Raw genomic sequence first — 19,558 nt, 5'->3', positions numbered from 1 at the left:
TCTTTCATCTGCCATCCTCTCGCCGCCGGGCTGGCTCTTCTAGAAGCTTTCCCTAGTCCCTTTTCTCCATCTTAGCTGCCTCCTCTTATAGCCCTCGCCCGGCCAGGGGCCGTCGGCTCAAAAGCAACAAAGCCAGGAAGCTGAAAGTCGAAAATCCCCGCTGCCGGGCTAACTCGATCAAGCAGGTGAATTAACTGCAGGCATAAGTCGTGTAAGTGCTTATATTTGGTGAATGGCAGTCGATGCGGAGCTCGCCGTCTCTCCTCCTTGTATGTTGAAATGTAAATATAGTAAACGCCAAAAAGAAAAAGAACTCCCGCGGTGATGCTGGCCATACAAACAGGTAGGCAGTATGGAAACAAGGAAGAGACTGGGCCGAGGTACGGTCAGGGTCAGCGCCCCCAGGCGGCGGCGTCACAGGTCAGCTCCTCGAAGCTGTGTAGCACAGAGAAGCCCATCGCCGTCAGGCTGTCAGAGTTGCCATCGCCGTCAACCTAGTCCAAGTTGCGTTTCGTCAGTCAAAGCATGTTATAATCATCACACTACTGGCTGAGCGTGCAGAGGTGCTAAGAATAGCGCGGGCTAAGAGAAAAGTCTCCTCTATCCAGACCGGGTCGTTCTCGTACTCTGGCGCATCTTGATTCGAGGGACATGGATACGATGGAGTCGACAAGGCAGATCGAGATACAAGATCATGGAAATGAAGCCCAAAGATAGAAAGGAAGAAAAGAGAGAACTCACGCAGTCGAGTATCACGGTGTTGCCGCCCTGCTTGCGGATCTCCTTGATGCCCAGCACGATCAGCCCTTGGACCAGCATGGCATATTCTCCGACAGACGGAGATATCACTGGCGACGAGATGCCGCCAGCACGCACTCGAGCCTCCCTGACCGCCGGCACCAGTCGAGCCAGCGACGACCGCGCATTGTACACCACCACGCTGCCCACCAGCGTCTCGTTGCCGTGACCATGGCTGTGGCCGTGGAGTCGGCCGTGGAGTCGGTCGTTGGCCAGGCCGTCCTCCTCCAGGCCCAGCTGCAGCCCGTCAATCACCATCTCCCCGTCTCCATCTCCTTCAGAGCCTGCATTGACGAGATTATTGTTATTATTATTGGCAGATGCAGCATTCCCGTTTGCATTAGAGGTTATGCTTGTTTCCCCAGCTTTCTTCGCTCGTATGATGCCGCAGTGTGGCCCTCCCGCCAGCGCCGTCCGGTACACCTCCGCCACCCCCTGCCTGGAGCTCGTCCGCACATGCTCGATCACCGTGTCTGCGTACTCCTCGCCAAACACAAGGTCGTACTCGACCTCGCCGCTGCCTCTCCCGCCCTTCAGCCCGTCTGGCTGCACCCAGCTCTGCACGTCCCGCAGCACCATCGAGCACAGCGGCCGCGAGAGCGCCATCGACCATCCCAGTTTGGCAAACCAGCGCCGAAGCCTCCTCCGCTCGACCGGGTCAGTCCTGGGAATGCCAAGGTAGACCCCGGGCAGACGAGATCCCAGCTGCAGCTGCTTGATGTCCGGGTGTTGCCTGAGTGTTTGGATCGCTCGGCTGTGGAGTGAGCTGCCGATGCCCAAGCGGCGCCGCGCTGGGTCAACTAGTATCGCGCCTATCACCCCGGTCCCCGTCGAGCGGAAGAAGTAGGTTGCGCAGAAGCCGTTGATCGCGTGCGTGCTGCTGTTGCGCACCACCAGGTGGCATTCCTGCACATCCGCACTCTTCAGCAGAAAGGTATCCGCTCTCACGTTTGCCAGGATGCTGCTGTTGCTGCTGTTGCTGCTGTTGCTGCTGTTGCTGCTGTTGCTGATGCTGATGCTGTTGCTGTTGCCGTCGATACTGCTGCTGGCCCCCATCTCGTTGTGGACGTTGCTGCTGCTGCTGCTGCTGCTACCACCAATACCACTCTCGCTCTCTCGTATCGACGTCAGCAGGGTGTCCAGCGCGGCAGAGTCTCGCTCCGCATTCCAAGTCTCGACCAGCCACTGCTGCCGGGGCTGGCTCGTTCGTCGTGCCGTGCTCTTGCTCAGCGTCCCCGGCATCCGTCCGGTAGGTGATACCTCCCCATAAAGCACCCTCACCAGCGCCTGTAGAGCTGCATCTGTAAAGTCGTAGGTACACACATACGTCCCGATCGTCGGGTCTTTGGCAAAGTCGTACGGCGAGCTCACTGCTACCACAACGACGGCCTTGGGTCGCTGGTAGCCCGCTGAGTTCCGTCTCGCGCTGTTGTTGTGTGTGCTGCTGGTATTGTTGGTACTGCTGTTCATGCAGCTGTTGTTGCAGATGAGTGAGACGTGCTTGGTGAAGCCGTGCTGGTATAGGTTCCGGTTTGAGTCCGCTGTAACTACTATCACTGCGCTGGCCCGGTTGATCAGGTTCTCGTGGATAGGCCGAACGCCGCTCGCACCGTACGATGTGTGAAGAACCCGTCCGTTCCTCCGCCGGGCCAGGGACCGTCCCAGTTCACGGAACACCGCCTCGCCGCTCTTTATATTGGACGACATCGAGCTTGAGGAGGCGTCGATTGAGTTTGTCGACTCTCGGCTGCGCTCACCACTAGCATGGCCTGCTGCTACTGCTGCTGCTGTTGTTGCTGCCGCCGCCGCAGACGCCGGTAAAGGCTTGACCAGCGGTGTTAGAAGCAGTAGTTCTTCGTCTGGTTCGAGTATGCTGGACAACGGTAGCAGGTTGCCCCTATCCCTGACCACCGTTATCGAGCTGTTGTATGCTTGAATTGATAGGTTTGTATGAGAAGGCCGTAGTCTCGATAACAGACTGATTCCCGGCGGATTCAGGGCCTGTTCCCAGTTCGTTCTCCTGGCTTTCATCGCGGATACCCTGGCCAAAGACTGCCGTATTCTCTCCTTGCTTATCATCCCGTTCTCGACTCCCAGCCTCAGCCCGCTGATGGCCTCCTGCTGCACCGTAAACGACCTGCACAGCAGCACTAAATCACACCCGGCCTTGAGAGCCATCACCGTCCCGCCTCCAACGCCAATATTGCTGCTCAACGCTTCCATCTCTAGACAGTCGGAGACAACCACCCCCTGGAAGCCCAAATCAGACCGCAGTAGGTCCTCAATAACCTCTTCGGACAGGCAGGCGTGCATCACATTCATCCCCTGAGATATCATCGAACAGCCGCCCACAATCATCGAGTCCAGCCCTTGAGAGATTGCGCTGCGGAAGGGAACAAGTGCGCTGAGCCGGAGCTGATCGACCGTGTCTGTGATGACTGGGACATCCGACTGCGATACCATCACCTCCAGATTTCCATATGAAGGGAAATGCTTCCCACACGTAGCCACTCCTCCATCTTGATACCCTTTCATCGACTCGACTCCGTACGTGGCAACTTCTTGCGGATCATCTCCTACGCTGCGCACCCCCAGCGGCTGGTTTTTGCCGTCTGTCAGCACGTCCAGCACCGGTCCTAGGATCCAGTTTACTCCAACAGCTCGAAGCTCCTGTGCCGTCGCCTTGGCTACCTCTCTGGCTAGCTTTGTCGAGCCTGTGGCCGCGACCCCCATGGCGCTGGGGAACTGGCGTATATATGTATCATCGAACAGACTGTTGACACCGCCGTTCTCCTGGTCGAGTCCGATGAGTAGCGGTAACTGATGGCCGGCCTGCCGGGCGATAGTCTGAAGCTCCAGGACGAGCTTTGCCGTTTCATCTGCGGCTATCCGGGAGTTAGTTTGTTTTTTGTACCTTACAGCAAGGCGGCTAATAATTATACGACGGTTGTAATGGGGGCGCAATAAAATAAGAGCTATGCGTAAGTAACGGGAGGGAAGGAGAGGGTGGGCAAAAAAAAAGTAAATCAACGCTCGAAAGAAGGGATGATTGTACACTTCAGGTTCTTGGCTGACAGTAGGATGGCTCCGAGATGGTAGTCTTCAATCAGCGAGCGGATCTGGGGGTCGACGGTGGTACCATCGAATCCCATGACAAAAAGCTGTCCCATTTGCCTGTATCCGATATCCAGCACCATCGTGATGATGCCGGAAGCTTCAAGTCAGCCAATGTACCCTCTCTGTAGCGTGTTCGTCGCATCCACGGCGCATTCAACAGCGCACGCAGTTGAATATACTCTGGTCTAGGAGCATAGCTTGAAGCTTTTTTGAGCCAGCCCGTAGCACCGTAGCAATGGCAGGTATAAGCTGGTATAAAGCTGCCAGCATCCCAAAGCACAACAGGGCCAAAGCGAAAAGGTACAAAGCAAGGGCCGTCGAACGAACCTGAGGTTTGCATCCCACTCAGGGGCTGCCATGTCTGCTCTGGCCGCCATGGCAGGCCAGGCACCCCGTGCCTCTCCCCCCACGCCACCAGCGATGTGACTGTGCGCCGTAGCGTGTGTAAATCAATTGCAGGCGAGCCTGTGTGTGTATTCGTCTGCGCGTATCTGGCGCCCTGGAGAGACGCTGCGATCGATCGATCGATGGATGGGACGGGCGAGTGAGGCGGCGGAGTGGGTAACTAGGTAACTCGGGGGCCGGACGGAGCTGGCGGCCAGGGGAGCCCAACGCAACCCTCGGTGACGACCTGTCACAGGCCCTGGTTGGCTGTCACGGTCGCAGTGCAGGTCGACGGCGTCCAGCATGCACGTAAGTGCGTCGAGACCGTCTTTTTAGCCGCAAAATGAGGCTGCAAATCGCATAGATTCACAGCAAAAGCTGGAGTTGAAGTCGAGAAAGCGACAAAAAGGCTAGAAAGAAGCTCAAAGAAGGTTGCTTAGTAAGATAATTAGTAAGATGTTAAAAGGGACTAAAAGATGAGTAATGTTTGGATGAGTAAGAAATTAGTAAGATAAAATAATACTATTACTAAGAACTGACTAAGATTTCCTCTTTCGTCTCCTCCTTCTCCTTCTTCTTCTTCTTCGACGTTCAACTTCAAAAGTCGAACTTCCACATCTTCAACTTCGCTCTAGAGATCAACAGCCCCGGCAAACATTATCGATGGTACAGATAGTCCAAGTACAACAACGGGAAGTCTTCACATTCTTCGACTCATCGACTTGATGCGACGTTGCAGTGTAAGCTCGCGTATTTACATTACGGCGTAATCTTGGATACCGCCCCGATACAGCCGATACTAGCTCTAACTTACCGCAGTTCCTCTACTTCTTCGGCCTCGACCTGATACCTCGAGATGCATAAACCTGCAGGGTGACTGCAGCAACGACGACAACAGGATGGCGATGGCAAGAAGACACGATCGTCAGTGATATGGAGGGCAGCCCGGAGAGGCCTGAAATCGGGGGTCAGGGCACCAACCTTGATCCCCCGCCTGATAGAAGCACAGCAGGAGGGGAGTCTCCTCTGGAGTATACTTATTGAGTTGTCAATGTATACGGAGTAGCATCACGCGCTCAGGAAGATGTTACCTTTGGTTCGGGTTACAGTGCAAAGCAAACTATGATCCAGGACCGAGAAATGCTGGCTCCGGAGGGATGACGTTGGGTTGTGGTCAAATTGGTAAAACATATATGAGCACTCATCGCTGCTTCGTTCCGGCCTATATCCTCTCCTTCAAGCCCAACCTCTACCATAGATTACGCTTTTTCAGCTGAAAGAGTATAGTCAAGTCAATATGTGAGTTTCACTCCCTGATTATGCGCTGAGTGCTATATACTGACGGCAGCTAGGAGAGTGATCATCAGAAAGGACCCGGTGGCTGTGTCTGAATACATAGCAGACTACATCGTCAGTATGTCTATCCTCCGCCTATTTTTTGTACTCTGCTTGACATAGACCTCTCTAATATATTCATAGGCCGCATCAATGCGTTTTCACCATCGACTGCTAGGCCGTTTGTGCTTGGCTTGCCGACTGGAAGCAGTCCCGAGATCGTATATAGGATTCTAGTCCAGCGGTACAAAGCTGGCCAGATATCCTTCAAAAATGTTGTTACATTCAACATGGTATGTTGACTCCTCTCTACGTAGGAGAAGATCTAAACTAAAGAAAAAAAATGTTAGGATGAATATGTTGGATTGCCTCGGGACCATCCGCAGAGTTACCACAGCTTCATGTACAACAATCTCTTTGCCCATATCGACATACCACCCCGAAACATCCACATTCTAGATGGAAATGCCCCTGATCTTACCAAAGAATGTCAAAACTTCGAGGCAAAGATCGCCAAAGCAGGCGGCATCGACCTCTTCCTAGGTGGAGTTGGTCCAGACGGTCACATTGCCTTTAACGAACCTGGATCCAGTCTCAGTTCTCGCACCAGAGTCAAGACCCTGGCCTACGACACCATCCTTGCCAACTCCCGCTTCTTCAACAATGATCTGTCCCAAGTGCCTCGCACTGCACTGACAGTCGGCATCAAGACCATTATGGATGCGCGAGAGGTTGTCATCGTCGTGACTGGCGTACACAAAGCTAAGGCCCTGCAAAAGGGCATTGAAGGAGGCGTTAACCATATGTGGACCCTCTCCGCTCTCCAGCTACACCAGCACCCTCTCATCGTAGCTGATGAAGATGCAACTCTCGAGCTAAAGGTGAAAACAGTCAAGGTATGTCTGCCCACTTCACCTTATATATAGTCAACCGTCTAACAATATGCAAGTACTTTGAAAGTATCGAGCTCTCCGGTACCGACGCACGCACTCAGGGCCCTCCCCTCGTTCAATTCACAAAGCCATACGTGCCCGTGGCTCCACCGGCAGACCTCAGCACCCCCGTCGGCTCGAGAAAAGGCCTCAAAATCGACACTGCCTTCAATGCCAAAGATAGCGATCCGGACGAGCTCACGCCCGACAGCATGTCTTCGCGCATCGTCGACTCTGCCATTGCGGGCCTGGATGAAACCATGAACCGTGGTGGAGATCTGATTTTCGACCGCATGGGCTCTCGAATTCCCACACAGGGATGAGATTGATGATTTGCATGACGGGACGAAAGTGAAGTATAGGCTGGTCTTTTTTTTCTTCTCGATCATTTAACATAGCATTGTAGTATTTATCATTATATCCAAATTAGTCTGTACATGGGTATACTAGCCTTTGTGTTTGGAGTGGTTTACGTGTGATGTTTGATGTATATTATGTGTTTTGCATATGTTTAGCGTTTCGTCCAGCATTTTCAGCATTTGCAACAGAAAAAGAGCATTAGAGATTGGTCGCTTTTATCTGCTTGTACTATTTACTACTGCTTAACACTTTTGCAGTCTTTTTAACTATATTCATTCAATTGGGTATTGAGCGGTGTGCTAGTCCGTTCACCTGCCTGCCGTCTCCCGCCTATAAGCCAGGTATATCGCCGGGTCAACCAACTGGATCAGCAATCAGCATCCGGGTAGTCAAACTAGCTACAGCTTCGTAAAGCTGGTCGCTACCACACCGCTCATATCAACCAGGGTGCTCTTCGTCCTGACCCAAGCCTCAATCCCGCGTCGACCGTTCTCAACGCCAACGCCGCTCTGCTTCCATCCGCCCACGCTCATCTCAGCCGGGGACTCCCCCCACGAGTTGATCCATGTGATACCGGCCTCGAGCTGGTCAATTACCCGATGAGCAAGGTTGATGTTCTGTGTGAAGACGCCAGCCGCAAGACCAAGAGGCGTCTCGTTCGCTCGTCTGACCACCTCGTCGACCGTCTCGTAGTAGAGAATCGACATGACGGGGCCGAATATCTCTTCCTGGACGATTTTCATCTCGTCCCGGCAGTCGGTGAAAATGGTGGGTGTGATCCAGTACCCCTTGTCAAACGATGCAGAGGAGGAACTGGCCTTGGGTTTCTCGAGCCCGCCGTACAATAACTTGGCCTTGTCCTGCTCAATGCCGTGTCTGATGTAGTCCGTCACCTTCTTGTAGTGAACATCAGACACCAATGGACCGAAATTGGTAGCTGGGTCCATCACGTCGCCGGCCCGGACGTACTGCATCTTCTTGAGTAGCAGGCTTTCAAAGTCCGTCTTCATGCTCGAGGGAACGAACACTCGAGTCCCGTTCGTGCAGACCTGGCCCGTACTAAAGAAGTTTGCTAGGATGGCCCCGTCAACGGCACTGTCTAGCTCGGCGTCTGGCAGCACGATGAAGGGACTCTTCCCGCCCAGCTCCATGGTGACGTACTTCATGCATCCGGCCGCAGAGCCAGCGACCTTCTTGCCAGTGGCTACCTGGCCGGTGAACGAGACCTTTGCGATCGCCGGGTGTGCGGTGAGATAGGCGCCGACGTCTCCCGCACCGTGGACAACGTTGAACACGCCTGCTGGGAGGCCGGCCTGCGTGTACAGGTCTGCGAGGATCTCGCCGTGCAGCGGAGTGAACTCGCTGGGCTTGTAGACCATCGTGTTGCCGGCAGCCAGACAGGGAGCTGACTTCCACAGCGCTCTATATGAAACCAGGTAGTTAGCGACGGCCATAGACGTGGTAAGGAGGACGAGCTCACATCTGTATGGGATAGTTCCATGCTCCAATGCCAGCACACACGCCCAGGGGGGCCTTCTTCGTGTAGACCCAGGCGTCGTCTCGTAGCTGCACCGTCTCGCCGTTGAGCCCGCCGCCGGCCACCATGCTGGCAAAGTACTCCAGCACATCAGCGCCCGTCGTCACGTCGACCGTGCTCGTCTCCGAGAAGGGCTTGCCTGTGTCCGCCGTCTCGACCCGGGCGATCTCGTCGTTCCTCTCGCGCAGCAGCTGGACGGCCTTGAGCAGGATGCGGGCGCGGGCAACATGCGGCGTCCTCGACCACGCCGGGAACGCCCTCTGCGCTGCCTTCACGGCCTGGTCGACATCAGCATTCGAGGCCACGCCGACGTCTGCGAGCACTTCCTCCGTCGCCGGGTTGACGCTCTGGAAAGTCTTGTTCGAGGTGCTGGCCTGCGGCTGGCCGTCGTAGTAGAGACGCTGCGGCTTGAACGACATCTCGTCGGCTTCAACTTTTCCTCGCAACTTCAGCGATGGAACAACCAGCAAACAGACGAGCAGCAAGACAGCTTCAAGATCGAGCAAAAGCCGAAGAGCCCCTCACTGTGATGTCACTCTGCATGCGACCAGCTTCCTTTTCGTCTTGGCCGCGAGGAAATTAAGCAGAAACGAAAATAGGGCCATCTCCGAAGTCTCGGTTTCAGAGCAACCCTAGGGGACAGGCCCATATATCGCCCGGGCAGATCTGGCGACACCGTCATCCCACCCAGCGGAACAAGTGGAGGAGGCGCAAAAGTTAGAAACAGACGAAAACGAAGGCGGAAGACGGACCCTAACGGCCTCGAAGGCTTGCAGCGGTCAATTGGGGGAGAGGAGGGGGGGGGGGGCAGTTTCAACTGTCTATGGTCAACGGGTATCCCTACGCTAGATCGCTGCCGACCCCAGCATCGACTCTGGACAATTGCTGGCCATACGAAGCGCCGTTTGACCCAGCTCGATGCCATGATTTGCGCGCTCGAAGGCCCTTGTCCAGTCCGGTGCAAGCTCTCGCAGCGAGCGATGGCGCGGAAGCATGTCCAAAGACTCCGGTGGCCAGGGATTCGATCTCCAACTCGCCGCCTGTGGAGACGCTGCAAGATGGCCGTGATTGGTGCCGCAGGGAGAGGTCGATGGAGAAAACGAGCTGGAGGTTATCCAGAGTTCGTTTCTCGGCGAGCAGTTTATCTTTTTCTGTCTACCCTTCCGTCGTGGACGGGGCGGTCGAAGGAATCAGGTCATTTATAGGGCTCTATATATATCAGGGGAACCGCCGCCTCAGGGTCCTCCTCTCCTGGTGCCTGTTCCATCCATCCTGATACAAGTCATTGCCGCCAGGGGCTTGCTCGCACCGCTCTTTTGGATAACTAGTTACAACTGCCGACTCGCAACTCGGAGTACGCTTGTGTTCCCTTTGCCTCCCAGATTCGACTATACACCTGTTTGAAATGGCCAGTCCAGTCACTCATATTGCCCCGGCAGATGCCGACAGCTACGACTATGTCATTGTTGGCGGTGGTACTGCCGGCTGTGTGATTGCTAGCAGGCTGGCGGAGTATCTTCCACGGAAGAAGATCCTGCTCATCGAGGCCGGCCCTAGCGACTACATGGACGACCGTGTTTTGAAGCTGAAGGACTGGCTGGGCTTGCTGGGCGGTGAATTCGACTACGACTATGGCACGACCGAACAGCCCATGGGTAAGTTTGCAGGCATCGACTTATTGGCAGAAGAGACGAGCGGGAAGAAGCTGACATTGATGTGCAGGTAACAGCCACATCCGCCATTCTCGGGCAAAGGTGCTGGGAGGCTGCTCAAGCCACAACACCCTAATTTCCTTCCGTCCTTTTGAATACGACTGCAAAGTGTGGGAGAGCAAAGGCTGCAAGGGCTGGAGCTTCGACACCTTCACTCGTGTGATCGATAATCTCCGCAACACCGTGCAGCCCATCCACGCCAGGCATCGCAACCAGCTCTGCAAGGACTGGGTGCAGGCCTGCTCGACCTCGCTCAACGTCCCCATTATTCCCGACTTTAACAAGGCCATTCGCTCTGAGGGCAGACTGACCAAGGGAACCGGCTTCTTCTCGGTGTCTTATAACCCGGATGACGGCCGCCGCAGCAGTGCCAGCGTTGCCTACATCCACCCCGTCTTCAGCGGAGCGGAGAAGAAGCCCAATCTCACCGTCCTGACTCACGCCTGGGTATCCAAGGTTAATGTCAGCGGAGACACCGTGACCGGAGTTAACGTCACTCTCCAGTCGGGTGCCAAACTGACCCTCTGCCCCAAGCGGGAGACCATCCTCTGCGCTGGCGCAATCGACACCCCCCGTCTCCTCCTGCTCTCTGGCATTGGACCACGCGAGCAGCTCTCCGCGCTCTCCATCCCCGTCGTCAAGGACGTGCCTGGCGTGGGAGAGAACTTGGTCGACCACCCCGAAACCATCATCATGTGGGAGCTCAACCAGCCCGTTCCACCAAACCAAACCACCATGGACTCCGATGCAGGTGTCTTCCTTCGCCGCGAGCCCATCAACGCAGCCGGGTTCGATGGTGACTGCGCCGACATCATGATGCACTGCTACCAAATCCCATTCGGCATCCACACCGGCCGTCTCGGCTACGACGTCCCCGCCAACGCCTTCTGCGTCACCCCCAACATCCCCCGTCCCCGCTCCAGGGGCAGGCTCTACCTCACCTCCGCCGACCCAACCGTCAAGCCAGCCCTTGACTTCCGCTACTTCACCGACCCAGAGGGCTACGACGCCGCTACCATCGTAGCAGGTCTCAAGGCAGCCCGTAAGATCGCCGAGGAAGAGCCATTCAAGAAGTGGATCAAGCGTGAAGTCGCCCCGGGCCCAGCCACCACCACAGACGAGGAATTGAGCGCCTACGGCCGATCCGTCCATCACACCGTCTACCATCCTGCTGGCACCACTAAGATGGGTGACGTCCAGAACGACCGTATGGCCGTCGTCGACCCAACCCTCAAGATCCGTGGACTCAAGAATGTCAGAATCGCAGACGCCGGCGTCTTCCCTGACATGCCTAGCATCAACCCCATGCTTACTGTCCTAGGCGTTGGTGAGCGCGCAGCTGAGCTGATTGCCGAGGAAGCAGGATGGCGCCCATCCTCCTCTCGTCTGTAAACCACTGTTCACGACGAAAACCACCTATTCTAACGAGTTGATCTAAAACAGTTCTGGTGTCTTTTCACATTTTTGAATATATATATACCATCCGGGCAGCATGTCTTTTCTTTTCTTTAACATTTCCCTGGCTTTGGGATCCAGAATTAGATCCTTGATATATAGAGAAGCAACAACGAATGTTATGTCTATACAATCTCATCTTTTGCAGTATGAAGCGAAGGCGAAGATAATAGATGGTAATACAATGGTAATTCGAACTTTTGCGTACCGTGTTACAAAGATACATTATCCGGAATTAGGATATAAAAAGCCCCACTTTTTGGTTATCGATAAAGAAAATCCGTTTTCGGACCTGGCCGCGGTCTAAATCCGGCTAGACTGAAAATATTTTCCCCTTTTGTCCCATGGGACGCTTTACGCTAACTACTTTCGGTATTGACTTTGCCGCTTCCGGAACAGCACTCCTTTGGGACTAGCGGAAAGTACTATTTAAGCTAGTCCCATTAAGGCTAGACGGTATTATAAAAGTGACCTTATTTTGACGCCAAATTCAACGAATATACGGGAAGGAAAGACGCGATGCAGTTGCTGAATATCATCTATCATTATACACTTTTGTCATCTATCATAACCTCATAATCAAGTTTAGAAGTAAACTGTAGCTATTTAACATGCGTTCATGCTGGAAACACGGGATCAATGCAAGCGAGTGTCAATGCAAAATGAAATACAAGGGTAGAAACCAGCTCTTCAAGCCTTCTCTTTGTCAAACACCTTGACACCGAACTTCCACACCTGGTCGACAGTCAGTGTGCCCATATCTCCATCGGCAGGCCTGTCTTCTCCAAGTACCACAAGGTCCGCATCTGCTCCCGGAGCCAAGGTACCCTTCCTATCAAATATACCCAACATCTTCGCCGGAGTCTCGGTGACAGCAGCAATTGCCTCGACAGTCTTGGCCCCAGCCCATCGGCGGAAGTTGTTCACACACTCGATCAAAGTGGCTGAACTTCCGGCAAGCTTCTCTGATCCCTCCAGAGTGAGCATGGCGCCTTTCTTCACGATTTGGTCACCGTTGGTCCACTCGTAGACACCATCAGGCATACCGCATAGCTTCATTGCATCCGTCACAAGGATCATGCCAGCCGGGTGGGCGTTGTATGCTATCTGGATGCTGGTGGGATGCAAGTGAATTCCATCCGCAATGATACCGTAGTACGGACGGTGCTGTTCAAACTGGCCCAGAAGCCCGAAGATACCTGGATGACGGTGATAGAAGGGTCTCATGGCATTGAACATGTGTGTGATCATGGTCGCTCCATTTGAAACTGCCGCCATGGCTTGTTCGTATGTTGCGTCCGAGTGGCCAATCGAATAGAGGATGTTCTGTGACTGGATTACCGGGATAAGAGATAACATGTTGCCCACCTCAGGAGCGGCAGTTATCATCTTGATAGGCATGCGGTCTGGAGGAGTTTGGTTCTTGCAGAAGTTTACTAGCCCGTAGCACTGGATGAGGTCGTTGACGTCGTTTGCAGCGATGAGGACTTCGGGATTATGTATGCCATTCTTTCCTGGGCTGAGAAACGGACCTTCAACGTGGGCGCCGAGGGACTCTGCGCCATCTTCTGCCCGACGGCGATGACCTGATGGCCCTAGGGATGGTAGGACCTGTCCAATATCAGTCAATGTTATACCCGGCTGGATGGAAGATGGCCCACCTTTGGATATACTTCTTTACTCTGGCTGGTGACCGTGGGCAGGTAGGATGTCACTCCCATCTTCACCAATGTCTGAGCAGCATCCCTCAGTCCATCATCGAACATCTTTTTCGTCGGCTGAGGGACCGAGAAATCGAACCCGTTTGCCCCGTTTATCTGCACGTCGATAAACCCTGGTGCAAGGATACGTCCGCCCAGATTAATGACCTGGTCTGGACACACCTTATCTTCATAAAAGGCACGTTGGCCCTGCAAGATCTTGCCAGAGATAGAGTCAACCCAGAGATCTTGTTCGATAAGCTTCTGCCCGCTGGGTACACGGCAGTTCGTAAACTTGGTGACCCGGGGAGCAAGAACTTCTCTGGTAATCGACGGCATGGCGTCGGTTTATCTTATACCAGCGGAGATGCGCAACCTTTTATGATGAAGAAGACGGGCAGAGGGTCGAGATGTTTTTGACTTGAAAGTGTGTGGTGGCAGTCGGAAGACCGAACTACGACAAAGCTCTTGAACCCCATGGGACGAATGTACGAGGTTATATGTCTCTGGTATTGTTTGCCTTCCCGGGTTTTCCTTCATTGGCCCCAACACCCTCCAATAGGCGGCTTACATTGGAGCAGATGCTGTCGCCGTCCTTGGGTTGAGCCATCCTCTGTTCCATCTAGCAGAGAGCTTCGAAGTTGCCGTCGCATCCAAACAGCCCTCTGCCTGTTCAAGCAATGAAGTCATAAATGCGACATAAGAACCTTATTTTTTGCCGTTTTGGGTGGATCGATACGCGAAACACGGACGATACGGCTTTAAAGACGGTATCGTATGGTAACCTCCGGAATTAAAAATACGATACATACCACAGTACCCATGATTCTGACTCAGCGATCACATGACCCTTGATGCAACCAAAGACGGAAAAAGGAAGTTTTGACGTCGCAGCAAGATGGAGGGGGATAGGAGGATAACACCCCAGACGCTCTGCAACCCAAGGGGAAACTGAAGGTGTAGGCATATACGAGGATACGTGGTGGGGGGATGACCCTGGCGTGGCAACCATCATGAGGGGTGGGTGGTACCATAGCAAGTGGACGTTACTGTCGCTGATATACCCCAAGCCGGCGTTCCCATACTTCCCGATAATTAATATTATGCCGAGAACGAGGTTGACTTTGCGGAGTTGAAGGCAAGCTTTGATACCCCAGATAGCCGCGGGCACTAGGCCAGGGGTTGGCCCGAGCTAGTGGCGCTTGCTACCGGCTTAGACGCGCGGATAACCACTTGACACCTGTGCCATGTCAGTATATGCATACCAATGCATATATCTTCAGGTATATAGCCATCTATCTATAACTCGTATAGATACTGGGATATTTCCTGTATGGTCTGAGGTTGCTTGATATCCTCAATATCTTCCGTCTACCTTGGCTTGAAGTTGCTGGCAAAGTCCATGTAGGGAGGAGTTGAATAGCTTAATATGGTAGCCAAGAGAACTACTATAAAGAAACTGCCACTCTTTAATGATATACCCTAGTTATCAGATATCTTATGGAACATTCTAGTTGTCCTGGTAGAATGATGTGAACTGCTTTACATAACCTTCTCACCCTTCTCTCTGTCCTGTTGCTATAGAAATGGCGCTAAGGACAGAGTCCAGCCCCTGTTTTTCAAAGTGAGGTGAGGAATCATGTAGAGTGCATCCTATAGCCTCCTTTTTGGCGCTATTTTCCTCTTATTCCTATGTGTGTCCTCCACTTTGAGCTCTCACTTCTTCGCTTACTGCTTTTACCCTCTCTATTCTATCCTCCTCTCTCATCTTCTGCCACACACTCCTACCTCTTTATTTAGATCTCTTTAACCATCAACTTCTTCTTCCTTTCTTCCCTCTCTTTCAAGCACCTTCTTCTTTCACTATACCCCGTCTACCACCTTTTCTGCTCTGCTAAACGCGTCGTTTACTGGTCTACAACTTCTTCATACACAGTAAATAATCTATTCTAACCTATAAGGTCCAGACTCATGCTAATATCACCTTTCTTTGATTATTAGCACGCATCTACAGCCTTCTGTGAAGATGGCTTCTGTAGCCTCTGGTCCGGATGCAGCTATTCCCGTGGGAACATACCAGCATATAGGCCCCCGCTGGATGTATCGACAGCTAAAAATTGGCCGTTTCCATACCCCCTGGTTTGCATCTCCTGTGGCACAGCTTATCTTGGTCTCCTTGGTCTGCTTCCTTTGCCCTGGCATGTTCAATGCTGTTAGTGGCCTTGGTGCAGGTGGTCTTGTTAACCCTCATGATATCGACAAAGCCAATGTTGCCCTCTACAGCACCTTTGCTGTTGTGGCCTTCTTCGCAGGCTCTATTGCCAATCGGCTCGGTCTTCGCTACACCCTTACTTTTGGTGGATTCGGCTACTTCCTCTATGTTGCCTCTATTTTGTCCTACAACCATAACAAGAATGCTGGTTTCCTCATCTTTGCTGGAGCTCTCCTCGGTGTTTGTGCCGCCTGTCTTTGGACTGCTCAGGGAACTATCATGATGAGCTACCCTGATGAGTACTCTAAGGGCAAATTCATCTCCTGGTTCTGGGCTATCTTCAACTTGGGCGGTGTCATTGGCTCATTGGTAAGTAATCCTCCTTTCCAGCAATGCAGTCCATGGCAATGCTAATCTTCTACTCGAAGGTTCCCCTTGCCAACAATCTTCACAATAAGTCCAACTCTGTTCAGGATAGCACCTACATCTTGTTCATGGTCCTCATGTTCGTTGGCTTTCTCCTTGGCTTTGCTCTTGTCAATGCTAGAGACATCAAGCGTTCAGATGGCACCCGTGTCATCCTCATGAAGAACCCATCCTGGAAATCTGAACTCATCGGCCTTGTCACCGTTCTTAAGTCTGACTGGTACATCATTGCTCTCTTCCCCATGTTCTTTGCCAGCAACTGGTTTACTACTTACCAATTTAATGCCGTCAACTTGGCCAAGTTCAATATTCGTACCCGTGCCTTGAACAATGTTCTCTACTGGATTTCCCAGATGATCGGCGCCTTTGTCTTTGGTTACAGTCTTGATGCTCCTCGTGTTCGTCGTTCAATCCGCGCCCGCTATTCTCTCGTTTCCCTCTTCCTTATTACCATGGCAATCTGGGGTGATGGATGGTTTAACCAGAAACAATATGACCGTGCTGATGTCACTGAGACCAACCGTATGGACTGGACTGACCCTAACTATGCTGAACCAATGGTCCTCTACATGCTCTATGGATTCTACGATGCTGCTTTCCAGACCTGTGCTTACTGGTATGTTGTTTTCCCTTCCCAATCTTTTTAATCTGTCCTATAATGACTAACAACCTCTACCCCTGAATAGGTTCATGGGTGCCTTGACTAATAACTCCCGCAAACTTGCCAACTTCGCTGGTTTCTACAAAGGTATTCAATCTGCTGGTGCAGCTATTGCGTGGCGGTATGTATTCTAACTTCTTATATACACTATTAGTGCATCACTAACAACTTTATCTATAGAATTGATAGTCTCGGTGTCTCTTACCGCGCAATGTTCATTTCTAACTGGGTTCTCCTTGCAAGCTCTTTGATCATTGCCGCACCCGTTGTCTGGAAGAAAATCAAAGACATCACTGACATCATGAAAGATCTGAAGTTCTCTGATGAGGACCTGGAGGAAGTTTCTACCGCTGCTGCTATGGAGCTGCGTGGTAGGTAGTCCATCACTTACAGCTTTTGTTTCAGCCCCATCAAGCTTTCCTGATACTTAAGCACTACTACCCTTACAGCTATAGGTTGTTCTCTCCTTTTTTTACTCTTTGATACAAGTCCCGTTCTGATGACTTTATCTTGATCTTTCATCCTCATGTTTATGCTCAGGGCATTGGAAATTTTTCCTCTGCCAAAGAAGCCATCAAAGTTGTTTGTTCTAGCCCTTAGTCTTTCTTACAGCTAAGGATGAAAAATTCAAGAAAAAAAAAAATTCGCTTTATAAATCTCCTTCACTTTAACGTAGTCTTAAGGCCAATCCTATATCCAATGCTTGAAAAATTGTTGCTAACCTTACTTCGGGGCCTAAGTATCTAGAGTCTTTGTAGAAGTAATCCACATGGGAATATGGAGTACTTCCTGGTTACTCTTTACATAATTCTAAGGAAGAGGAACAGTTCTTGAACCAAGAAAAATTAAGGACATCAACAGGGGACATTTCTAAAGGTATTTTTATATACATTATCCTCGTGTCATATCCTCTATATCTAAGGGTCGTGAAGCCAAGCCTGACCGTCTATATCCATACCCAAATCCGTAGTCTCAATTTCCTTGAGTTCCTCTAATTTTTTATCGTTATCATCAAATTCTCCCTTGATAAAATCATCCCCAAGCTCAGGTAGAGTGAAGGCAGCATTGATAGCATCATCTGTGGTCAAGAAATCCGTAGCAGTGTTTTCGTCAAAGTTGATCAACGCATCTAAGTCGTTTTGAGTAATATCAGCTTCGTGCGCGAGGGTCATGAATTCAGCTAGACTGGGCTCCGAGGGATCGGTGCTGGAGTTCAAAATATCATCCACAGTAGTATCGTGGTTTATATTTTGCAGGCTTCCATTCTCACTGCTTGCTGAATTTGGAGGAGTCGAAACAACAACGCCGAAGTTGTTGGTATCGACGGGCTGTTCGACGTTACCCAGGTCAGACTTTAATGACAAAACTGGATCTATGAAGCATTCCGGGCTCGGATCCGGTGGAGGTGTAAGGGTGTTCACTGGTTGTTCGGGTTTGACCCTTTGTGGCTGCTTCTCCTGCTCCGTTGGCTCGATGTTTATGTGAACGCCTGCTTTACGGATAGCAGCTTCAAGGAACGAGGTTGCAAAATCGGCAGATGCATATATTTCGCGTAAACGTTGCAGTATTTGCATGCACTGATAAAATCGTCCGAGACTCGCAGATCGGAGGTTGATGTCACTTGACTTGATATCGAGTAAGTGTATGATGACAGCCGGAAGGAGAACAGTAACACCGCTTGTTGGTAGGTATCGCGTCAAATCCAGAGTATGTAGCTCCTGAGCAACCTTTGTGATTTCCACCGCCGCAAGTCTGACTTTCGCTCGAGAAAAGGATTGCAGTTCTGCTTCGATCGTGGTCGTAGAGTTAGCCGGTAGGACCTGTGGTCGGTGTAGGGCACTCAAGGTAGTCAGATATATCATCTGGAGCAGGCCGCGATGAAGGTGAAGCACTTCTTCCCCACGAGATAGGCTCCATGAAGTCGAAGGGCGATACACGGTCACATCCGGCTGTCCGGATTTCCAACTCTCAAGCTCGATATCACATGCTCTAACTTCACAAGCTTCCGTGGCAGTCTTTTTCGGCACCAACATCATAGTGGTTTCGGTTGTGCCGCCAAATTTATGACCAAGGACAGAATACTGTGCTGACAGGACGTGACTGATACATAAGCATAATTTTGTTTTCTCAATAAACATCATGGCAAGGTCCTTCTGATACCTGACATTATGAGTCAACTCACAGTCTCCTAGAACCTGAAGGACTTCGGTGGAAAAGGGGGCGATATCAAAATCATCAATCGTCAGCAAGGGCATGTCGCAATCTTCGTCCTTGATTCTGGTAGGTCTTCTCATGCCCAGAGCGATGAGTCTGTCGCGGGTATAGGTACTCCACCATATTCTCTTCCAAAGCTTCTGTCGTTTTGCATCCATGTTTGAAGTTGCCGGATCTCTGTGGAGGCCGATGGTGTGAGCAAGAGAAAGTCCAACGCCCATCCAGTGCCATGTATCCTTTTGGTCATCCGGCATTTCATACCAATGCGTCATGAGAAGTATCGACTGGACAAGAGATATCCGGTCGGACTCGTAATCAAAGTCATATAGAAGCTATGTCAATCAGTAATTGATTTCTATAGTTACCTGTGGGATCCTTCTATACATACTCTTGCTTTTTGGAAGAAAGCTTTGCGAGCAGTCTTCCGCGACTCGAACCCAGCAGCCTGTAGATGCTTGATATCGACAAATGCAGTTCCGGCAAACATAACTGCCTGGAACAACAAAAGACTCAATCTCCGTGATGCATCATTTCGCATGATTATACGTAGAAAATCGTCCAGGTCAAGTAGAGGCATATATGTATGCACATATTGGATGTAACTCTTAAGCAGCTCATTCCTAAGAGAATCACTGGGTATAGTCAAGGCCCCCTTTCGTTCCAGGAAGTCGATGTCTTCTGTCAAGAATTTACACGGGAGAGGCTGGATATAATC

At 51.8% G+C, this 19,558-nt stretch overlaps 7 protein-coding genes across 8 annotated transcripts; 2 read left to right on the top strand and 5 right to left on the bottom strand.

Annotated features, from left to right (window-relative positions):
- Positions 1 to 411: 411 nt before the first annotated feature.
- TERG_03227 (uncharacterized protein) lies at positions 412 to 5,278 on the bottom strand. Its single transcript, XM_003236130.2, has 3 exons — positions 4,243 to 5,278; positions 3,854 to 3,972; positions 412 to 3,683 (listed from the first exon to the last, which is right to left on the bottom strand). Exons 1-3 carry the CDS (start codon positions 4,290 to 4,292, stop codon positions 601 to 603), a joined length of 3,252 nt encoding a protein of 1,083 aa, XP_003236178.1. The 5' UTR covers positions 4,293 to 5,278; the 3' UTR covers positions 412 to 600.
- A 318-nt stretch (positions 5,279 to 5,596) lies between these two features.
- Positions 5,597 to 6,889, top strand: TERG_03226 (glucosamine-6-phosphate deaminase; the record flags this gene model as incomplete). Of its 2 annotated transcripts, XM_047748046.1 has the most annotated exons (5): positions 5,597 to 5,598; positions 5,652 to 5,713; positions 5,779 to 5,927; positions 5,985 to 6,530; positions 6,584 to 6,889. In XM_047748046.1, coding segments are annotated over 5 exons (1,065 nt in total). The 2 variants fall into 2 exon arrangements, with proteins under 2 accessions (XP_047604020.1, XP_003236177.2); XM_003236129.2 differs by lacking the exons at positions 5,597 to 5,598; positions 5,652 to 5,713 and having other exon boundaries at positions 5,925 to 5,927.
- A 435-nt stretch (positions 6,890 to 7,324) lies between these two features.
- TERG_03225 (uncharacterized protein) lies at positions 7,325 to 8,882 on the bottom strand (the record flags this gene model as incomplete). The annotated part of the gene is made up of 2 exons (XM_003236128.1): positions 7,325 to 8,348; positions 8,407 to 8,882. 2 exons carry the CDS (start codon positions 8,880 to 8,882, stop codon positions 7,325 to 7,327), a joined length of 1,500 nt encoding a protein of 499 aa, XP_003236176.1.
- A 1,365-nt stretch (positions 8,883 to 10,247) lies between these two features.
- TERG_11965 (uncharacterized protein) lies at positions 10,248 to 11,342 on the bottom strand (the record flags this gene model as incomplete). The annotated part of the gene is made up of 1 exon (XM_047750998.1): positions 10,248 to 11,342. One exon carries the CDS (start codon positions 11,340 to 11,342, stop codon positions 10,248 to 10,250), a length of 1,095 nt encoding a protein of 364 aa, XP_047605880.1.
- A 978-nt stretch (positions 11,343 to 12,320) lies between these two features.
- On the bottom strand, positions 12,321 to 13,669 carry TERG_03223 (N-acetylglucosamine-6-phosphate deacetylase; the record flags this gene model as incomplete). Its single annotated transcript, XM_003236126.1, has 2 exons — positions 12,321 to 13,241; positions 13,292 to 13,669. The coding sequence occupies 2 exons, from the start codon at positions 13,667 to 13,669 to the stop codon at positions 12,321 to 12,323; spliced, it is 1,299 nt and encodes a 432-aa protein (XP_003236174.1).
- Positions 13,670 to 15,356: 1,687 nt separating this feature from the next.
- Positions 15,357 to 17,008, top strand: TERG_03222 (uncharacterized protein; the record flags this gene model as incomplete). Its single annotated transcript, XM_003236125.1, has 4 exons — positions 15,357 to 15,911; positions 15,971 to 16,584; positions 16,655 to 16,750; positions 16,810 to 17,008. 4 exons carry the CDS (start codon positions 15,357 to 15,359, stop codon positions 17,006 to 17,008), a joined length of 1,464 nt encoding a protein of 487 aa, XP_003236173.1.
- Positions 17,009 to 17,546: 538 nt separating this feature from the next.
- Positions 17,547 to 19,420, bottom strand: TERG_03221 (uncharacterized protein; the record flags this gene model as incomplete). Its single annotated transcript, XM_003236124.2, has 2 exons — positions 17,547 to 19,175; positions 19,232 to 19,420. 2 exons carry the CDS (start codon positions 19,418 to 19,420, stop codon positions 17,547 to 17,549), a joined length of 1,818 nt encoding a protein of 605 aa, XP_003236172.2.
- Between the last annotated feature and the right edge of the window lie 138 nt (positions 19,421 to 19,558).

Source organism: Trichophyton rubrum, assembly GCF_000151425.1.
Source record: "Trichophyton rubrum CBS 118892 genomic scaffold supercont2.3, whole genome shotgun sequence".
In the NCBI taxonomy this organism is placed as follows: Eukaryota; Fungi; Ascomycota; class Eurotiomycetes; order Onygenales; family Arthrodermataceae; genus Trichophyton; species Trichophyton rubrum.
The sequence above is the reverse complement of the archived record's forward strand: the minus strand, read 5'-3'. Positions and strand labels throughout refer to the sequence as shown.